General features: G+C 35.6%; 1 protein-coding gene across 1 annotated transcript in view; it reads left to right on the top strand.

Annotated features, from left to right (window-relative positions):
• Positions 1 to 23,213, top strand: part of LOC150087031 (uncharacterized) — a 346,277-nt gene that overhangs the window by 182,739 nt on the left and 140,325 nt on the right. The window contains exon 9 of the mRNA XM_090371763.1: positions 19,080 to 19,178. Within this exon, the coding sequence (XP_090227889.1) occupies positions 19,080 to 19,178 (99 nt within the window). The remainder of the gene's footprint in view (positions 1 to 19,079; positions 19,179 to 23,213) is intronic.

Here is a 23,213-nt window from a genome sequence, read left to right as displayed (position 1 = left end):
GTCATGCTGAATGCAAGTAGAGCTCGGGATTGGCCCTTAGGGCAGCAGGGGGAATCCTCCAGCCACAGATATCCCAGAATGAAGTTGTTGCAGTTATGTCTGTTATCATCTTGACTGTTGCTAGGAGGCGTTGGTCGTCAATTAAGGTGGGAAGCCATGGAATCCCGAGAGAATGGGCAAGCTGCATGGTGCGAATCAGAGCTGAAAGGTTGTGCTTCTTGTTCTAGCTCAGTTTAGGAGCCAGAATTCTGCTGTGAAAAGTGGTTTCTTTATTAGGTATACACGAGTTGTATCTCTTTCATTTAACTGCAACCTAATTCACAATTTTCTAACTTCATTTTCACCAAATGCTAACATAACATTTCATGCTTAGAAGGTTTAATACCTTTGTTGTCCACCTTTTCCTTCTCTTGTCATCGATATTGTCTTAAATTTTGAATTTTTTTCTTTTTTTTTTTTTTTTTTTTTGAAACTGTCCAAAATGCCGGTGTCATTTGGATATTCAGGTACTGTGAACATGTAAACAGAGATAGGGAAAATTTACGGAAAAATGTGGATAATGTACTTCTGTGAAACAACAGATGATTATTTGGCTTGGTAAAAGAAAATTACTCTCTCTCTCTCTCTCTCTCTCTCTCTCTCTCTCTCTCTCTCTCTCTCTCTCTCTCTCTCCTATTCTCGAATGGGGCATTTACAATTGATTCACAGTGGTGTCCAACCTATGGCCCACACAGAAAGTGAATTAAAAGAGCATTTAAAATTTTGTTAATTATCAAAAATAAAATTCTCATTAAATGTTTTGTTCAGTAAATGTATTGCGTATTGTACTTAATAAAATTTTCAAATATTTTCAATTTTAGATGTGTCATTACATTTATTTATTCACCTTAATATTGAAAAGCAGTGATCCTTTTCAGGTTGTAAATTTTCTAAAGTGAGCATTTAAAAACCAAAGTAAGGTGGTTTTTTTTTTTTGTTTTTTTCAAAACAAAAGTAAGTCATATTTTTATAATTTTAATAAAATCTAAAAAATAAATCACTGACTTAGATTTTTTGCACATAAAAGTGTTGGGAATTTACATTTTTTTATATATAGCCTAAAAATTAAAAAATGGTAACATGAAAACAGAAACATGTAACAAGTTATGGAAAATGTAACACTCATTTTTCTCAAATCACTCAGTGCGGCCCGCAAAACAAATCTCACTTTGAATGTGGCTCCTGTACAGGAAAAGGTTGGACACCACTGCAGTAGAAGGGGGACCAGAGCCCATCATCAGCATCGGGAATACCCCTTGATCTGTTCACTGTGTTGACTAGCATGACTTCTCCATATGTGGGACAGATGGTCGGATAGGTTTTACGAGTACCACTAAGTTGTAGAATGGTAATCCCTTTAGTTCTCTTAATTCTTGCTTAGCAGCAGCACTATTTTCCTAAATTGCCTGAAGGCCAGAAGTATGAACAGTGAATACACAGTTAAGTCTCTCCTAATCTGTTCATTATATGAAAATTTTCTTTGCTCAACGAAAAATATTTTAAATGCAATTTCCAAGGGGAATTCGAAAATATTCACTATAAAAGTAATTCGTTAAACACAGGTCCGACTGAGTAATTTAGAATTCTAAAAATGGTTATAAAGTTTTATATAGAAAATATCTTAACAACAGACAGTGAAAAATGCAAATTTAGTTAAATAACTTTAAGCTGATATATATATATATATATATATATATCCATTTCTGTTTCCTGTCATTAGATTGTCTTTTTTTGTAACACCTTTTGCCATTTGCTTGCTTCAATTTTTATTCCTTTTTCCCTACATTTTTCTCATATTACAGCTATCTTCTTTCTTTTTGGCCTTTGACTTTCTGTGTGACTGGCACTGCCATCTTTATTTTTATCTGTCATATTTATTACAATATACATATATATATATACATCTGCGGCTGCTTTGCATTTGCCATATCCAGTTTATTTTTATCTTTCCTTTTATCTTTATATTTTTTATCAATTTAAGAATTAGTTATCTGCTGCTTTGCACGATCCTATTCTTTAAATTACAGCCATTTCTGTTTCCTGTCATTAGATAGTCTTGTTTGTAACACTTTTTTGCCATTTGCTTGCGTCAATTTTTTTATTCTGTCCATTTTCTTGTGGCTTTCTGTGTAACTTGCACTGCCATCTTCATATTTACTGTTATATTATTATATATATATATATTTATATAAATATAAGCTAAAATAGGATATTTGCTAGCAGCATGGCAAACCAGTAGAGTGAAAAAGAACTCAATCAAATAAAATAACAATAACAGAAAAATATATAGGGGGGATAAAAAAGAAGAGGGTAGTGTCGAAGCAACATTCCTAAAATAATTTAGAAAATTAAGCCCTTGATGACACCCATTTCCAAATTATATGAAATCTCACTAAGGTGGAAACGTAGACTAACAACATTACATGATCAAATAAATTGAAAATAATAATTAATAAAATGAAATTAAATATTTTAGCTTATTATAAGCAACATGTAGTGGATTGTGCTTTTCTGCTGCAACTGATGTTAGCTTTTCTACTATTTTTTCTTATTTATTTTAATATATATATTTTTTCTTATTTTTAATATATATTTTGATTACTTTTTATCTCTTTATTTAATTTTGGATTAATTGGATTATATATATACAGTAATAGATAAACATGTGAAAAAAATTTACGGACTATTACAAATTTCAAAGTGTACCTGCATCCAAATGTCACACATTACTGTTAATAAATGAGCCGGTACACCATACCATTGTGTACCATCCCAAAAAAAGCACTGCTGATCACACTCATTAGGCCTATAGCACAATGCTTTTCTTGGTTTTGTTTTTCCAATGCTTATGTCATACCAAATTGACTCAACATTGCAGCGGCTACTTTAGATTTTATGTGCTTCTTATCCTTCTCCCTCTTGTCCTAGCTGCAATGTTGCCATTTGAGATTTGTAAATTGTGTTAGGATCTTCAAAAATTAACTAAAAAGGAACTAATATTGCAATAAATGACACTAAATAAAGCACTAAAAACAAATTTGTTTTCTTCCATTATTTTCATAAATTAATTACATAGATATATCAAGATTTCTCTTTAAATTAATAATAAAATTCTGTAAGAAGCTTACGTAATGCAGAATGCATTTTAATTACCATTTAAATTATTTATAATTATAATAAAGTCCTTTTTTTATATTTTGAAATAAAGTTATTTTAACAGAATGGAGTTCATGCTGAATTTTGAACACATGTCTAGTGAATTAAAGAATGCTCTTATTTTTTAAATTTCAATAAAGAAAGAAATAATTGAAAAATTAATAAAGAATACATTTAAAAATTTCTGATATTTGTCAATAGAAAATAAAAATGTACCTAAAATAGATTGTACTTAAAAATGTTGTATACCAATTATGTGACACCTTAAAAAAATGAAATCATCATCGTCATCACTATTCCTTTGCTCTTCAGTGGTTCCTGAAGTTTTTGCTTTAACATAATTTTCATACAATTGTCCAGTGTGCTGATTTTCTATGAAACATTCACAGGCAACTCATAATTGTGACAATATTTTCCCTGTTGTTGCAATCCATATTTGATGGCCAAAATTGAGTTCAAAGTTTTGACTTTCGTTTTGTTATGTAAGTTAGATTTTATAGTGTTTATGCAACTGAATAAATGTTCTGCATGAGCATTAGAATGAGGCAGTGAAAGTACTATTAAAACAAATTGAGAAAGATCTTCAAATGGGTTTTCTCCTGTAGCATCTCTGTAAATTTGTGATTTTTTCCCAAAACGACATTTGTTTCAGTGGTTTCAATCCATTTAACATGGTGTAATTTTTTCCATTGTAAATCAGTGTGTGTAATCTTTTCTGCATCCCTCTAAAACATTTTTGCTTAGTCCAGAATATCTTTCTTTACAGGATTTAGGCATTTGCATACATTATCAGCACTTAAATGTGACATTGACTCTAAGACAGTAACATTTTCTGGCAAACTGTAATGAAGTTGTTTTAAGAGTTCAACTAGGAACTTCATGCAACTAACGTGAATATCTTTTTTATCTTCATCTGAAAGTTTGCAATCACATATCACCTTTTTTTATTTCATGGCCCAAGCTAATTATTTTCAATTGCAGTACCAGTGGCAATTTTCATTCCTTAAATAACAACTTTTAAGCACATAGAATCAAGAAATGTACCAAGTCATTCAGCAACTTTGAAGAGTCATTTACTTCAACTTCAAACTTATTATTCACCATTTGCACTTCTCCAAGAATTGGCTTCAAAAATGAAGGAAACAATAAGTTTCTTTTATCACTAAACATTGAATATAATATTTTGGCTGTATAAAACTGTTCATTATTCTGACAATTTCTAAATGATGATGCTGAGTTCTCATTTGTAATTTTAGCTGACATTCATCTTGTCTGACTATACTGACTTCAAAGGAGGAACTCCACCATTCATTAAACTATAAAGCTTCTTATATTTAGTTTGTTGAACAGGTGAGAAACAATTGTACATTTCTTTAATAATAAAATCTGAGTTTCCTGGCATATGCTCATTGACATAATGGGACACGGCTAGTTGGAGTGAATTACATACATGCTTGATAAGAAGCAGATGGAGAATTTCAGCTTTTAATTTCTTATATATACATATTTATTTAATTTCTTATATACACTATTGTTAATACCAGCCGTTACAGGTGCATTATCAGCACCAAGTGCAGTAAGTCTGCACTTGGTGCTGATAATGCTTCTCTTCCTTGTGCAAATCTAATCCATTATTTCTTAGCAATATTTTCAAAGATTCACATGTTTCTTCTGCATTGCATTCATTGAGTTCAGTTGTGTCAAGAAAAGTTACTACAAATTGATTCTTAAAATTCAAATAGTACCATATTCAATAATTAAACTGAAGTTGCTATTTCCTAAATCAGATTCTAAATCTTCCACGAAATGTGGTGATATATAATTGCATATCACATCTGGTGAGTATGGGCTTGGCACACCCAGGGTCCTGAGCTGGATATCATCATTCTTCTCTTCCTTGGTGATTCCCTTTACCTCTGACTCTTGTTCTCTCTCTCTCTCTCTCTCTCTCTCTCTCTCTCTCTCTCTCTCTCTCTCTCTCTCTCTCTCTCTCTCAGAGTAACTCAGAAATTTTTTTTTGGCTGGTGCAGCAAAAGCCTCAGGCTTCCTTGCACCATATGGCTAATGATAATAATAATGGTAATAATATTAATGAAGTATATTTTGTTCTTCGCAGTTTGAAGTCCTTATATTCCTTGCTGTCTTAAAAAATGAAATTTACAAAGGTCACTCAAATGATCAATGACTTAATGCACAATGCACAGCTGTGAAAAGTGCTATGCTGCTTTCTGCCTTTGTACCTTCTCTTTTGCCAATTTTCTTGAATGGCAGTGAGATCTTCAGCTTTCTTGTGTTTCATTGCATTAAGGTGCCTCTGAATGTCACTTAATTTGGCTGTCAGTTTTCATTTACAATATTTACAAAAATATTTAAAATAATCACTATTCAATTTGCAGAGAAATTTCTGGTCTTATATTTATCATCTTTGAGCCATTGATCACAAAAGCATTGAATATATTTTTTTTGCTCATTTTCACAGCGGGGTAAATTGCACACTATTGTGTAATACTAAACTAATACTGTACTAAAATTCACAAGCAAATAAAAAAAATGGTTACATACTCAAAATAACAGAATTGTCACAAAGGAAAAGGACAAATTTTCATCAACACCCTGTTAAATGTATTCAAAACAATGGATGCCATGCAGAAACAATATGAGTTACCACATCTATGTTTTGAGTAGGATACTCCGGTAATTTTAAAAGTGAAACCTGCAGTAAGTGACCCCTCTATCCGCTATCTGTTACTTTTATCTTTTTTATCATAACAAATAATGATAGTATAAATGACAATACAGTATACACTAAAAATAAATCCTTGAATTTTGAAAGAAATTTATAGACGAGCACACTCCAGTTGAGGCAATATTTACATTTCTCAACTGGAGTGGTGTTGTGTGTTCAGTGTTATATTAGAGCAAGGGTATGTGGTTTCCTTGTAAAATTTTGGTTTTGTTATTAGCTTTAATAGAGGAATATGATGCAAGGAAGTAAGCTTATTCAGCTTAAAAAAAAAAAAAATCTTTCCATTTTCACCCATCTATTCACTCCAAAATTTTGTCCAGTTCTTCCTTGAATTTATTTAAGATATCAACTTCCACAATGACCGATGGAAGTTTGTTCCAGCAGTCAACTATTCCTGTATATCATTGACAAGACCCTCTGAGCTGCTCTGGCAGCTTGTCTGTACTGCTCAGAAAACAACATATGAAACTGCACAATTACTGCCAGTTCTTTTTAATTCTCCACTAACCTGAGTGTAGTTCCGCACAGTTGGCACATTACTTTGGGGTTACTGCTACCCATATGCAGTACTTTGCATTTGTCAATGTTAAACTTCAGTTGCCACTTCTCAGTCCATCTGCCTAACTTTTCTAGATCCTCTTACAGTAGCATACTGTTATTACTATCATTAACAAGCCTGCCAACCTTTGTATCATCTGCAAACTTGGACATGAAGCCTGATATACCTTCATCAATATCATTAATAAATATAGAAAACAACAATGGGCCCAACACCGAACACTGGGGGACTTTACTAATGACACTTGTCCACGAAGAGCGGTGCCCATAGGTTCTTAAACTCCTGTAACTATAAGATACTTTGCAATTTAGTACTGGACAGTGTTAAAAATGCCATAGCATGCAGCTGTGCTCTATGTTCAGTGTTAACAACATAACCACAGGGTTATGTCGTTTCCCTGTAAAATATCAGCATTAGTAGAGAAATATGATGCAAGGAAGCATCATTGGCATTTAGCATTAGTAGAGGAATATGATGCAAGGAAGCATCATTAGCATTTAGCATTGGTTGAGGTATATGATGCAAGAAAGCAAGCTTATAGAGCATCAGCCAAAAAAAAAAAATAAATAAAATAAATAAATAAATAAAAAAAAAAACCTTCCCATTTGACCCATCCAGTCACTCCAAATGTTTGTCTAGTTCAGTTTAAATTTATTTAAGCTATCAACTTCCACAACAACTGATGAAAGTCTGTTCCAGCAATCAACTATCCACTGGCTAAAGGCAAACTTCCTCACATCTATTCTACAACTGTCTTTTCCAAATTTGAATCTATGTTCGCTCAGCTTCTTAATCTGAGCAAGAGGAAGTATCCCATCAGCATTGAGCCTGCTCAAACCATTCAAGGCCTTGTAAACCTCAATCAGATCACCTCGCAGGTGCCTAGTGTCCAGATGCTGCAACTTACAGAATTTAAGCCTATTAAGCTAATGGGCAGCCTCTCCTGGTAAGAGAACCCTTTGTTCCTCTCACCAATCTTGTTGCCCTCCTCTGTACTTGTTATAGTAACTCTACATCCTTCCTAAAATGAGGTCTCCAGACCTCTATGCAGTACTCAAGGTGTAGCCTGACCATTGCCTTATACAAAGGGATAATCATATCCTTGTTTCTGCTAGCAAAATTCCTATATATCATTGACAAAACTCCATGACCTTCTCTGGCAGCCCATCTGCACTGTTCAGAGAACTTCATATCTAACTGCACAATTACCCCTAGATCTTTTTCATTCCCCACCTCCCTGAGTGTAGTACCACACAGTTGGTACGTTTCTCTTGGGTTACTGCTACCCATATGCAGTACTTTGCATTTGTTGATATTAAACTTCAGTTGTCACTTCTCAGCCCATCTACATAACTTTTCTAGATCCTGTTTCAGCCTGGCACACTATGGCCATAGTTGCCGATGCTCCTAATAAATCCCTAAACCAACAACAGAAACATTCTGTTGCAATAGCATACTATCTTTACTATCGTTAACAACCCTACCAACCTTTGTATCATCAGATGCAAACTTGGACATTAAGCCTGATATACCTTTATCGATATCATTAATAAATACACAAAACAACAATGGGCCCAGCACCAAACCCTGTGGGACTCCACTAATAACATTAGTCCACATAGAGCAATGTCCATTTAGTACTACTCTCTGCTGTCTCTCACTCAACCAGCCCTTTATCCATTGCAGAAACTTGTCCTTAATGCCATACCACTCCAACTTATACAGCAGTCTTCCATGTGCAACAGTATCAAAAGCTTTCCTGAAATCCAAGTATATGATATTAAAATTATTTTTTGCGTCCAGTTCCTTTGTGACCACATCGTAGTATCCAATCAAATTGGTCAGTTAACAAACCGTTAACAAACCCATGCTGTGTCTGAACTGTTACTGCAGTCTTGTCTAGATGATCCATCACTTCTTTAACCAGTGACTCCATTATTTTCCCCGGAACAGAAGTTAAACTAACAGGTCTATAATTATTTGTGTCACCCTTTAAGCCCCCATTGTGAATTGGAGATACATTTGCACATCTCCAGTCCATGGGGACCTCCCCTGAATCTGCGCATCAGCCAAAAAAAAAAAAAAAGAAAAAAAAAGCTTTCCATTTCGTCCATCAGCTTAAAAGGGCACATTTTTAGATTTTTAGAAAAAAAAAATAAAGAAATTCATCAGATATGGCACTAGAAATTCTGAAAAGTGGCAAAACAATGCCTAAGCACACAATACAATGAGAAGGCACTAGATGAACAAAAAAAGGACCAAATCTAGCATGAAAAGTGCTAAAACACTTCCTGTCTGTTCTTTCTGTACATAAATTCTAAATCCCTATGTCTGAGTGACACCATGTCTGCAATATCCTCAGAATTCCTGACACAGCCCATTTATTTTCTTCTTCTCTGAGGCCCCCTAGCGTGCCCTAAAAAAAAAAAAAATATATATATCCAATAGTTAAAAAAAATATATACACATATATATATCCAATATATATATATATATATTTAAGGTTGAAGTAATAATGTGAGAGGGAAAAAAAAAGTGCTAACAGATGGATATGTAAAGAACACGAGATGCCAAAACTAATAGGGGGAAAAAAAATTTTATATATATATATATATATATATATGTATATATATACATATATATATATATATACAATATGTGTATATTGATATGCCTATTGCTGTGGCTCCTACTGTTTTGGTTGCCGACCCTTGGATGATGCAGTTAAAGTTCTAGGATGGTACCTACAGCATTAGGTACCATTTTTATTATTTTTATGTTATTTTTAAGTTAATCTTAATTTTATTTAATTTCAGGTACTCTGCTTTTACCTTGCAGGCATTCGCAATTTATTCCATTGTAATTACACTTGACAGATCAGCAACCCTACTCAATACATTGATCAAATTTGTCTATATTTCATTATGGTTTCTGGGTATTTCTGCTATAACTAGTTATGTCCCGAATCTATAATCCGATTAAATAAATTAATAACTTTTTCGTTGTTTTTAAACGTTCAGTTTTATCAATACATCCTATTATTTTTATTTATATTATATATATATATATATATATATATATATATATATAGTATAAACCAGAGCTATAATGCTCAATACGTTCTACATTGACATCAATATTTGTAAAAGAATAAGCGAAGTTTACCGCAATATGATATGTAAAACACTTTCATATGATCGTATGATACTCTCCAGAAATTAAAATGAAAACAATTTTAAAAAATCCAAAATCTTATATACAGTAAGAAATAATTAACAATAATTAAAAGTCAAATGAACACAATTAAATATCAATTTAATGCAATTAAAAATTAAGTACAAAATTAATTTAACAAAAAAAAATTCATCCTTGGCCATACACGTATACAGTAATACCCCGAAGTTACGCGATAGGTGGGTCTGACGAAAATCGCTAAGTCGAATTCGCATAAGTCGGGGTACAATTTTGCATATAAATACATATAAATTTTGTTTAATTGGGACCAAGGACTAACAAAAACACTAGTTTAGAAGAAAAATATTTAATAAAATTGCAGTTCTTTATACATATTAATACAAAATATGTATTAAAAAAATAAATGAGTAACGTAAAAAAGTTATTTCGATGTCGATGGCTTCATAAAATCTAACAAATTCGTCTGAAGACACAGCGCCTTCTTTTTTTCACGCAGAATTTCTTCGTAGCAAGCTAATAATTTTTTTATTCCTTGCTTTGTAGCTATAACGCGTTCTTCGTTAGAGTCTGTTTTCTAAAATTTTTAAGCCGTTTTCAATTGAGCTGAGACCTGTCAAGCTTGCAATTGTCATGTGCTTTTCTGGTGGAACTGGGTCTGAAGTGTCGGATACTTTAGTGACGTTTTGCTCACGCATCTCTATGAGCTCATTCATTGTCAGCTCCTGACTATGTGAATCCAACAGCTCGTTGACATCATCACCATTTACTTCCAAATCTAATTGCCTGGCAACATTAACAACTTCTATCACATGAGTGATATGATCAGTTTCTGGCGTTGTTTTAGTCTCGTTTTTGAAAAAAAATGGACAAAGTTTCTTCCAGACACCATTCAATGTTTTTTTGTGAATTTCATCCCAAGATTCTTCAATGATTCTTAGGCATGTAAAACATTGAATTGTTTCCAAAAGTCTTTAACAAATATCTCACTGTTTTTTCTCATAGCTTCATTCAGATGTGCAAACGAATGCCTCGAGTAGTAAGCCTTGAATGTTTTGATGACTCCCTGGTCCATCGGTTGAAGCAAGCTGGTTGTGTTTGGAGGCAAAAACACAACTTTCACACGTGGGTCGAAATTAATTAGGGTGGCAGGAGGGTGACCGGGTGCATTGTCAATAAAAAGCATCACTTTAAATGGAATCTGTTTAGACTTGCAATAACGTTCGACTTCGGGTATGAAGTGGTGACCAAACCAGTCCTCAAAAACTGAAGCTGTCACCCAAGCTTTATAATTTGACTTCCAAATCACTGGTAAGCTAATTTTAGATATACATCAAACGAAAAAATCAAGAACCGCGTAACTCAGAGTTCGCGTAAGTCGGGGTAGTGTAAGTTGGGGTATTACTGTATATCATTATAAAACCCTTTAGACAGGCGATACGATTTGGGATTAAGAACTACTATACATTATTTAATAACCTTAAGGACTGTAGACTTGGCAGTAATGATAATTTATTCTCACTAGATGTTACCTCGTTATATTCAAATGTAAACGTTGAATACACATTAGATATTCTTTGGGATATGTTAAATAACTCGATACCAATTAATTATACAAAGCTTCCTATTAAAGAAATTTTTAATTTATTAAACTCTTAGTTGAAGCCAACTATATCACCTTTCGAGACAAAGTATACAAACAAATTTTTGGTTTGCCAATGGGATTAAGCCTGAGCAGCCTAATATCGGAGATCTATCTCTCAACAATTGAACATATACATTTTACGCCTTTTCTACCCCGTTTCACATATTATGGGAGGTATTTAGACGTTGTTCTAGTCATTACCGATAGTAGCACTATCCAAGACATTTTACATTCATTTAATAACATTCATTCTAGACACAAATTTACATTGGAGAGGGGGGAATACGGATACTAAGTCATTAAATTTTCTGAATTTGAAGCTTAATCGGGATGCAAATAAAATCCAATTTAACATCTGTCGCAAACCTACAAAAGATCGATTATCTTTAATCAATTTCTCAATGCTTATAAATATCCAATGACGGACGGAATCTGCTTTGGGCCCAGAAATACAAATATTAACCATATTAACCAGCAGATTCTAAAACATGGCTTACCCGCTTGCTACAATAGACAGAATTAGGGTACAAGCTGAGGATAGAATACGAACAAATACACCAACCAACAAATAGTAATATCAAAAAATACTTTATTTCTGTCCCATATGTTGAACAGTGGCACAAACAACTTAACAGATTCTTTAAAGATACTGAATTTAAAATTGTAGCCAGGCCAATATGGAAATTACATGCTATACTGAACAATCGCTCAGTCCTTTCCTCGTTCGCAACACAAATAAATGACCTAGTATACAACATTTCTTGTGGTGATTGCGACTCATCTTATCAGTGTTCTACAAGGCCTCAGTTATAACCGAATTTTCGTGTTAATCAACACGCGGCCTCAGTTCTTGCTTCTCGTTCAGCAGTGTCAGAATTAGCCTTTCATGCCATTAATGAAAAACATACTTTTTTATTTAATGAGGCCAAAATACTTAGTGTCTAACGTAATTATACGAGACTATTAATTGCAGAAATTGTCGAAATTAAATTACAGGAGAATTCTGTTAATGTTTGCCGGCCATATCTAATCTCTGACTCATGGTCTTTTATATACATGCGCGAAGACAAATAATCCCTATTTAAGTTCCATGCTCACCCCTTTTGGTAATTTTCATTCCTGTGATTACAACATATGGTTGAAAAGCATTGTCAGCTTCAGGAAGGAAAATCATTTTGCAATTATTTTCATTAAATTAATTTTTTAATTACATTAAATTGATTTTTAATTATTGTTAATTATTTCTTACTGTATGTAAAATTTTCAATTTTTTTAAAAATTGTTTTCGTTTTAATTTCTGGAGAGTATCATACAGAAGTGTTCTACGTATCATATTGAGGTAAACTTCTCTTATTCCTTTACAAATGTTATATATATATATATATATATTTAATTAATTTTTTTTTTTTTTTTAAATTCTTGTCTCTGTCTCTAAATGGTGCAAAGATGTGCTCCAGTGCTCTTAGTAAACTGGTACATTTTTGATACATATATATTTAACTGAGTGAGTTTTTGGTAAATTTTAATTATTTACAATATTTAAAAAATTATATCAATTAGTATTGTATTAAGTACAAGCAACCCCCGTATAACACGGCACTTCTACAACACAGTTTCGCTCTAACATGATTGATAAATTGCGACAATCCTCACACAACACTGTACTTATATAGCATGGTTTCGCTCAAATGAGGTTAGAGAATTCCGGTTAACCTCGCATATTAGGGTATTTTTGAAGTTTTTTGCGGGGGAAACCCTGCTGTTATGTTGGATGTAATTTTTCAACATTTCCACTTTTTTTGAATCCCCTCTGTTGATGCGCTAGTCAAAAAAAAATTATTAAGAAATCCCTATATTTTATTTTGTTGGGAAATCCCATGTTACATTCTGTGCTATTGAACTTGTGCTTGTTGAACTTGTGGAAAAATATAGATTTCAAAGTTTTATCTATTGGATAGCACAACAGGCCATCCGAAAGATTTAAGTCAAACAAAAGTTATGTTCCTATCACTACAGTTGTACTAGGTTAATACAACTTCTTTCATTCAGGCATTATAATCACCTTTAAAACTCATTACTTCAGAAAATCGTTACAATGGATTTTGGAAAAAATTGATTCCGAATCTATTAAAGTAATGGAGGCATCGAAACATTTTTCAATTGTAGACTATACCAGGATCATGGCTTTATCGCTGAAAGAAGTAAAACTATCAGCGTTAAATTTGTGTGGAAAATTTTTTTGGGAAGATTCAGTTCATTCAGGAAATATGGTCAAACTGGCAGAAAATCGATCGATGCAATAGTAGAACTTGTTATGTCGGTAGAAGGGGAAGGTTTTGATGTTATGATTACCTGAAGCCCTCGTAGATAGCACAGTTGATAGAATCGTCCTCCTTCCCACACTGGGTGGAAAAGACCTGAGTTCTAATCCCATAGGTAGTAGTAGTAGTAGCAGTGGCACGTGATGCAAGAAAGTAAGTGTAGGAGCTTATGCAGCATCAGCCAAAAAAAAAAAAAAAAAAAAAAATTACACCATTCCCTCCAAATGCCTGTCCAGTTCCTCCTTAAATTTATTCAACCTATCAACTTCCACAACGACAGATGGAAGTTTGTTCCAGCAATTAACCACCCGCTGGCTAAAGGCAAATTTCCGCACATCTATTCTACATCTGGCCTTTCTTAATTTGAATTTATGCCCCCTTAGGTTCGTAATCTGAACAAGTGGAAGGATCCCATCAGAATTCAGCGTGCTCAACCCATTCAAGGCCTTATAGACCTCAATCAGATCACCGTGCAGGTGCCTAGTCTCCAGCCACTGCAATTTGCAGAACTTAAGCCTCCATTGGTAAGAGGATCCCTTCATTCCCCTCACTAATCTTGTTGCTCTTCTCTGTACACGCTCAAGCAAATCTACATCCTTCCTAAAATGAGGCCTAAAGACCTGTATGCAGTACTCAAGGCGTGGCCTGACCATTGCCTTATACAGAGGGACAATCACCTCCTTTTCCCCTGCTAGCAAAATTGCTATATATCATTGACAAAACCCCATGACCTGCCCTGGCAGCCTGTCTGCATTGCTCAGAAAACTTCATATCTGACTGCACAATTACTATCAGGTCTTTTTCATTTTCTACCACCTTAAGTGTAGTACCACACAGTTGGTATGTTTCTCTGGGATTACTTCTACCCATATCCAGTACTTTGCATTTGTCAAGATTAAACTTCAGTTGTCACTTCTTAGCCCATCTGCCCAAATTATCTAGATCCTGTTGCAGTAGCACACTGCCATGACTGTCATTAACAACCCTGCCAACCTTTGTGTCATCTGCAAACTTCGACTTTAAGCCTGATATACCTTCATCAATATCATTGATAAATATACAAAGCAACAGTGGACTTAACACCGAACCCTGTGGGACTCCACTAATAACATTAGTCCACGAAGAGCAGCACCCATTGATTACCACCCTCTGTCTTCTCCCACTTAACCATCCTTTTATCAATTGTAGCAGCTTACCCTTAATACCATTCTGCTCCAATTTGTACAGTAGTCTTCCATGTGCAACAGTGTCAAAAGATTTCTTGAAATCCAAATATATGATATCAAAATTATTTTTTGCATCCAGTTCCTTTGTGACCACATCATAATAACCAATCAAATATGTCAGACAAGACTTTCCCTTAACAAACCCATGCTGTCTGAATTATTGCTGCAGTCTTGTCTAGATGATCCTGCAATGCATCTTTAACAAGTGACTCCATTATTTTACCCGGAACAGAAGTTAAACTAACTGGTCTGTAATTACTCCTGTCACCCTTCGATCCACCTTTGTGAATTGGGGATACATTTGTACATCTCCAGTCCGTGGGAACCTCCCCTGAGTCCAAGGATGTTCTCATAATTATGGCTAAGGGTTTGCTTAGTTGCTTTGCCGCCTCCTTTAATATAACTGGATAGTTATATTAAAGGAGGCGGCAATTTCTCCTCCACTTTGCTCTCAGTTATTACAAAATCATTAAGCACACTGCTACAATTTGATAACCTTCTGCCATTTTCAAACCTTAATAATTCCTCATGTGTGAATGTAGATGCAAAATACTCATTCAGTTTGTTTGCTATCTGAGCAGGATCATGAACAGTCGAACCATCGATGTCAAGTGGACCAATCAGATTCATCCCCTTCCTTTTAGAGTTTATATAAGTAAAGAAATCATTGCTGTTTTTCTTAGCATCTTTTGCCAAAGATTTCTCATAATCCGCCTTCGCCTGCCGAACCTCCTTTGTGACCTGATTACAGACTAGCTTATATCTGCCATAGGCTTCTGCGTCGCCTAATAATTTATATGCATCCCATGCATTTTTCTTCTCAGTCACGAGTCTCATTAGTTCATTTGATAACCATTTAGGCCTAAACCTTGAACAATATTTCTTAATAGGTATAAAACTTTTAGTAGCATCCACGATTAATTCCTTGAATGCTTTCCACTTAGAATTTACTGTTTGTAACATCGTCAGTTGATCCCACTGTACTCACCTTTGCAGAAGCAAAAACCTTTCCCCTACCCCTGATGGTAATTATATCTAAATAAATCCCACATCAGTACACTGTGATCACTGCCACCTAGTGTTTCCTTTATCTGCAAATTCTTAATACACGAATGATCACTGCTGATAACCAGATCAAGAGTATTATTTTCTCTGGTTGCCTCTCGAACATGCTGCTGCTGAAAACAATCATCCAATAAATCCACAAAAGTCTGACTAGTGTGTGAGTGACCAACCCACAAGTTCCAGTCAATATCTGGAAGTTAAAATCCCCCATTATAAGACATTCTGATTTACTGGCCCACTCTATTTCTCTGTACAATTGTTCATTGTACTCATTCGAGTCATTAGGCCTATAACACACTCCTACTCTTATTTTTGCTTTCGCAGTGCTTATCTCACACCAAACTGACTCAACAGTGCACTGTTCATCTATATTAACTGGGTGCACTTCCTTTGATTTTATGTTTTTCTTAATTAACAGCATAACACCTCCTCCTTTTCTGTCCTGTCTATCCTTTCTGTACACATTGTACTCCCCAAATTCCAGTTCTGCATTCCTTATATCTGTGTGATATAAGGAATATCTTATATCATCATATACTCCCTCCTATCGCGTCTGGGCAGAATTGCAGACACTTTCAAATTCAACCCTAATGACACCACGTCTCTGCTATCCCAACAATATCTGCCTTTGATGTCTTGACCAACACTTCAAATTCATCAAATTTATTTACTATACTTCTAGCATTGGTATACATGCAAGCATAATGCTCCTATGCCTATTCCCATATACCCACCTATTTCGTGATAACTGCCATCCATCCCTGAAACCCCCAACACCCCTTGCTCCAGATCGCTTCTTATTCTAATAGAAGTTGTGCAAGAATCACCTTCACCTCTGCCTGCGGTTACTGTTAAACTATTAGTCTTTGTATCCCCCTAAGCTAGCAGTTTTCCAACCCACCTAACACTGCCTCGATAGCATCAGCAAATATTCTTGCACCCTTTCTATTTAAGTGTATCCCATCCCTGTAGAAGCAGTCTCTCCTGTTAACAAGTACAGACCAGGCTGAAAAAAATTCTATCCCTTGAGCCTTGCACAATCTTTCCAGGGCCGAATTGATCGACAAGGCTCTCGTCATATACTCCCTCCTATCGTGTCTGGGCATAATTGCAGACACTTTCAAATTCAACCCTAATTCCCGGCTTTTTTTCTACAGTGACCTGTACTTGTTAAGTAATTCTGCCAGTCTCCTACTCTTGATATCATTAGTGCCAACATGTACAACTATATCACCTTTTGTGCCCTTAAAAGATGATATCCGCTCTACAACGTCATCAACCTTTGCCCCTGGCAGACATACCCTGGTCCTGTTCTACCTATCCTTTTAACAAAGCATATCCCCCGTTTACCTGACAATAGAGTCACCAACAACTACTAGTTCCTGTGGGACCAACGCATTCTGCCTTGGGGGTTGTCGCGATGACCAAGTGCAAGCTCTGGCGTTGATGTGGGCAGCTGAGAGCCTGATGGGCCCCTCAATTTAGATCTTTCGAGAGCATCCACCCTGTCCTTCAAACTCTCATATAGGCCCATAACAACTCTGAGTTGGCGCCTGATTTCCTTACACTCCTTACATCGCGCACACACAAAGACATCCCCCATGTTAATATCATGTTCCGTTCCAGAGAGTTCGGCAAACATTTCACAAGTTGCACAATTTTTTAGGCTGTGATGCGTTGGAGAATCGCTCCCCTCAGTTCTCCCCCAAGTCACAGCACCCCTGCCACTTTGTGCCCGTTGCTTTGCTGCTCTAGTTTGGGGCATGGTAGTTTAAATTAATAAAATCAATAAATTAAATGTCAATAGTATTTGAATAGAAACTATCTAATAGAAACAGTGAAGCATATTACTCTATATAATTATGTGTTAGAGCTACCTAGCTACGTCAATTAAAAATTTGAATTTCCTACCACTATATACAAAAACAATGGCTGCAAGATTCGAACCAAATAACGGTTTTACCTATATTAAGTAAAATCCACAAAAACGCTTTATCTAAATTAAAATAAAAATAATCAGCGTAACTATAGCTGTAAGACTACGTATTAAGTACAATATAAAATAACAATCATGTAAATAAAAAGGCAAACACTTATAATTTTTTCGGAGCCTGTAATGCACAGCTGTAATGTGTTGGGATTATCAGTAAGATTCATATATGTATTGCAGGGTAGCTGTAGTACAGAGGGCAGAAGGTTGTGATTAATGCTTACTCTTCAGATTACATTAATGTTAGAAGAGGTGTCCCTCGAGTATCAGTTATAGGCCCATTGTTGTTTCTGATTTTATTATATGATGTTGACAAAGTAATAGAAAGCATGTTGTCAAAATTTGCAGGTGATGTAAGTGGTTAATGATGAGTGCTGTATTGCTCCTTCAGAACAACTTGGATAAGCTTCAAGGAAGGTCATAAAAGTGGCAGCTATGTTTTAATATATTAAGTTGGGGAACTAGCAACCTCAAAATAATTTACACTTAGTGGGGCTAAATTATAAGAATGTAAATGAAGAAAGGGATTTGGGCGTTACAGTATGGAAGTACACAAAGTTTTCTGCATAGTGCAGACAAGTGGCAAGGACCCTTTATACCTTTTATATAAAAATTTTTTTGTGATTTAAATGTGACTTCATATGATTGGTAGAAGTTCTAGGAAGCTGGAGACAAACGGTTATGCAGGCTGTTTTTAGTTGGTCCAGTATTGCACTGTGTATGTGTGGCACCTCAATTATTAACTGAAGTCAATAACTGAGTATCGTGGATGGTTGAAAGCAGCAGTTTGCCTTAATGTTGATTCTTGGCCATGAAGGGATCTTAAATGAAGTTTGTGTGGAGAGAGTGGGGTTAGCTTAGGTAGACCATTGAGTAATTGTATGTTGTTGAGATATTATGCTTGGCTAAAATCATTGATCCAGCCGAGATCTCTGTATATGCTGCCTCATTTTCTGTTGAATGACAGGTTGTTGGTTGTTTTTGAAGTTGTTTGTTACATTGGTTAGAGCACTCCAGCTCATGTGATTTATTGTGTATTATATATGCATTATTCATTCATTTAATGCATGATATTTAATTCCATTTAATTGTAAGATCTTACAAATCTTACATCAGTGCATTATTTTTCCTCTGTGGTAGAAAGAAAGGACTGCCCTCCATATTGCAGCATCACTAGGTCATACAGAAGTCGTAACTACATTACTTAATTTTGGTGCCTGTCTCAATGTCAAAGAAAAGGTAGATTTAATATTTTATTATAGCATGCAATTAAATGAAACATATGTATAGGGCTTTGTCAAGACTTGTAAACAAGAAAAATGCTGCTCCTACTGACTACATAAAAAAAAAAGTCTCAGTAATGCTGTATTCATTGTATCATCACCCCACAACATGAAAAGTAAAATATTTACTTTGTCAGCCCTAAGAGCTGGCACCTGAATTTGGTACTATCTTAACACAGCCCTTCATATGCAATGACTTGAATTTGGGATTTAATCTTATTACTGATTCTAACTAGAAATAAACTGTGAATTAATTGAAATTTAATAATGAACACATTCTTTATAGATTTATGTAGAAAATATTTTCTTTATAGACACTTTTTTCTTCATTTTTCTTTTATGACTTTTTTGTTTCAATAATTTATATACAAATTAACCCTGAACTACTATTATGTCATGAAATAACACCTGACAGTTTTATTTTTGTTTGTTTCTCCACATGCAAGTAACTGAAAATTATGTAATTTCATGTAATCTCAATTCCAGGTAAGAATTCAAAGGATATGCATTGTTTTCTTGCTTAAGTAAAGTGTTGTAGTTACTCCTCGTTTGGGTCAGCAGTGACCCCCACTATAGTAGTTATGTTACCTTTAATATTTGCAGTATCTGTCAACAGAATCAGAGTAAATGGGAAGTGGATACCATCAGAGATAATATATGATTATGTTGTTGTTTGTTATTTGGTTTTTAGGAGCATTAGCAACTAAGGCCATATTGCTCTGGGGATATGCGGTGGTCATTCCCTGACCTTTCCGCATCCTCCGTATTTGGTGGTCACGGGCTCGAACGCCGGTCTAATCAAGAAGCGTGTGCTATGCACTGCCACTCCTGCCCACCTGGCTACGGAGGCGCCATATATGATTATGTGAAAACTCTCAGTGATGTTAAGTATTAGCATTAGCATTAGAGGCATATGATGCAAGAAAGCAAGCTTATTCAGCATCAGCCAAAAAAAAAACAAAAAAAAAAACACAACACACCACTCCCATTTCACTCCTCCATTCGTTGAAATACCTGTCCAGTTGAGCCTTAAATTTCTTTAGGCTATCAACTTCAACAACAAGTGATGGAAGTCGGTTCCACCAACCAACCACCTGTTGGCCAAAGGCAAATTTCCGCACATCTATCCGACATCTGTCCTTCCTCAATTTGAATTTATGCCTTCTGAGGTGATTATGCTGAGCAAGAGGAAGAATCCCATCGGCATTGAGCATGCTCAAACCATTCAAAGCCTTATACACCTCTATCAGATCACCTCGCCGGTGACTAGTCTCCAGACTCTGTAATTTGCAAAACTTAAGCCTTTCTTCGTAAGAGCAACCCTTTGTTCCATTCACTAATCTTGTTGCCCTTCTCTGTACTCGTTCCAGCAGCTCTACATCCTTCTTGAAATGAGGCCTCCAGACCTGTATACAGTACTCAAGGTGTGGCCTGACCATTGCCTTATATAAGGGAATAATCACCTCCTTATCCCTGCTAGAAAAATTCCTGTATATCATTGACAAGATACCATGAGCTACTCTTGCAGCTCGTCTGCACTGCTCAGAGAACTTCACATCTGCCTACACAATTACCCCCAGGTCCTTTTCATTCTCCACCACTGTCAGTGTAGTACCATGCTGCACAGAGGATGCTCTCTACCAAATAACCCAAGCTGCAGCCAACACTAATTACAAGTACTTTCTCCTTATAACCATTGACTTTGCCGGGGCCTTTGACATGCTCTGGTGGCCAAGCATTCTTCGCAGGCTAAGATTGGCGCGCATACCAGCCAACTTATACAGGTGTATAGAAAGTTACCTTAACAACAGGAAGATCACCATCTCCTCGCCATACCAGAAGCTCACCAAATCTATCTACAGAGGCTGCCCACAGGGTTCGGTCCTCGGCCCGTTCCTCTGGAACATCGTCCTTGATGAGTTACTTGGTCTGGATCTGGGCCCTGTTACTATCCAAGCATTCGCAGATGATATTACCATCGCCATCGCAGCGGACACCAGAGCAGCTCTCGAGGCCGCTGGAAATCAGGCACTACAGATCTTACAGGACTGGGCAACTCTACACAAGCTCCGGATTTCTCCACAGAAGACACAATCCATACTTCTCAAAGGCACCCTACAAATATCAAGGCCACCTCAGATCAAGGTACAAGGAAAAACCATCAAGCTGGTAACTTCCCTAAAACACCTGGGTATCATCCTGGATTCAAAGCTCTCCTTCTTCCCGCACCTCTCATACCTTCAAGTAAAAATCAGAAATTATGCAGCCTTAATCGTCCGAATAAGCAGGTGTGACTGGGGGGGTCTGAACCGGAGAACACTCAAACTCCTGTATAACGCTATATTCCTCCCTGTTATTACATACGGATCCGGGATTTGGTACCATAGTGCAATAATTGCAAACTTGAAACAATTCAGCGAAATATACTGCTTGCCATTACCAGGGCCTGTTGCACAGTAAGTACTCCGGCCCTACAGGTTCTTGCAGGTGTCCTCCCCCTTGACTTGGAGGTTATCCGTCGAGGATTGCACTACTGCCTGTCGCGGGGAATCCCAGCTACCATCTTTGGACATACCATCGACACCCGCACTGACTGCAAGCAAGAAAAGAAAAAACTAGCTGCCATGCTACTACAAATCTGGCAGACAAGATGGGAGGAGACAGACAAGGGCCTGATAACTAAGAAATTCATCCCGGATGTCAAACTAGTTTATCCAAAGTCGCCGCCTTGGTTCTCTCCTGGACTCTACTGTACATATATTATAACTGGACACGGTTCTATAAATCATAAGTTAACTACCTTGGGAATCATCAATAACCCCTACTGTACATGTGGAGAAATTGAAGATTGGGACCATCTTCTTTATAACTGCCCAATTTATAACGATCTTCGAGGAACACTGTACACCAGGCTACAACACATACCTCAAGGACAGGAGTACCTGCTAATTTCTGAAGAACAATATTATAAATCATTAACTGAGTACGCACAGAACCTCTTTTCTAGGCGCAGGACTCTACAACCAACTCAAGCCAGGGATAGAAACCTGTAAAGGACTTACTCAAACTTGAAATAAAAAATCTCTACTTGACTGTTTTACCAGCATCGACTTGCTAACCCTGGAACATCCAAAGTAGGATTACCTGCTAACTTTCCATATGGTTTGGTAGGCTCCAGTGGTCTTGACCACTCCACCACAAAATATAAGTCACACTCAGCACTCTCGCTGAGTGGTTTTTCTACCCTTCTGGAGTTATCCCCTCCCCCTTTTCTCCTGGTGGGGAATATGCACCACCGTCAATTTACGGGATGCCCTTACCTACATCCCCTTACTCTCGCTTTCATCCCCCATCTTCTTCCATACACTCTGTATTGCCGCACTCTACCTTATTTTTTATTTATTTTTATTATTTATTTACTTTTTTTTTATTATTTTTTTTATTTATTTATTTTTTTTATTTTAATTTTTTTATTTTATTTTATTTTATTATTTTTATTTTTTTTAATTTTTTTTATTTTATTTTATTTTATTTTATTTATTTTTTTTTATTTATTTTTTTATTGTTTTATTTATTTATTTATTTTTTTATTATTTTTATTTTATTATTTTTATTTTTTTTATTATTATTTTTTAATATTACTATTATCATCGGTTTTTTTTTGTTTTTTTTATTATTATTATTATTATTTTATTTATTTATTTTTTTTAATTTAATTTAATTTTATTATTATTATTTTTTTTATTTTTAATTTTATTTTTTTTAATTTTATTTATTTATTTTTTATTATTATTTATTTTATTTTTTTTTAATTGGTTTCCGTTCAGAAAGCTCAGGCGACCCTGACGGAGACCTCCCAGAGAATAATGGGCAGCCTGGCTACCTCCTAGTGGTGTGTGCGGGCAACGTGGGGTTCCACCAGGGGCCCTGTGGCCAAATGCCAGGACACACAACAGAACCCAACACAAAACTACACATTCAACACACTACA

The sequence above is a fragment of the Mastigoproctus giganteus genome, chromosome 4 (genome assembly GCF_048544385.1).
Source record: "Mastigoproctus giganteus isolate SK-2022 chromosome 4, ASM4854438v1, whole genome shotgun sequence".
Taxonomy (NCBI): domain Eukaryota; kingdom Metazoa; phylum Arthropoda; class Arachnida; order Uropygi; family Thelyphonidae; genus Mastigoproctus; species Mastigoproctus giganteus.
The sequence above is the reverse complement of the archived record's forward strand: the minus strand, read 5'-3'. Positions and strand labels throughout refer to the sequence as shown.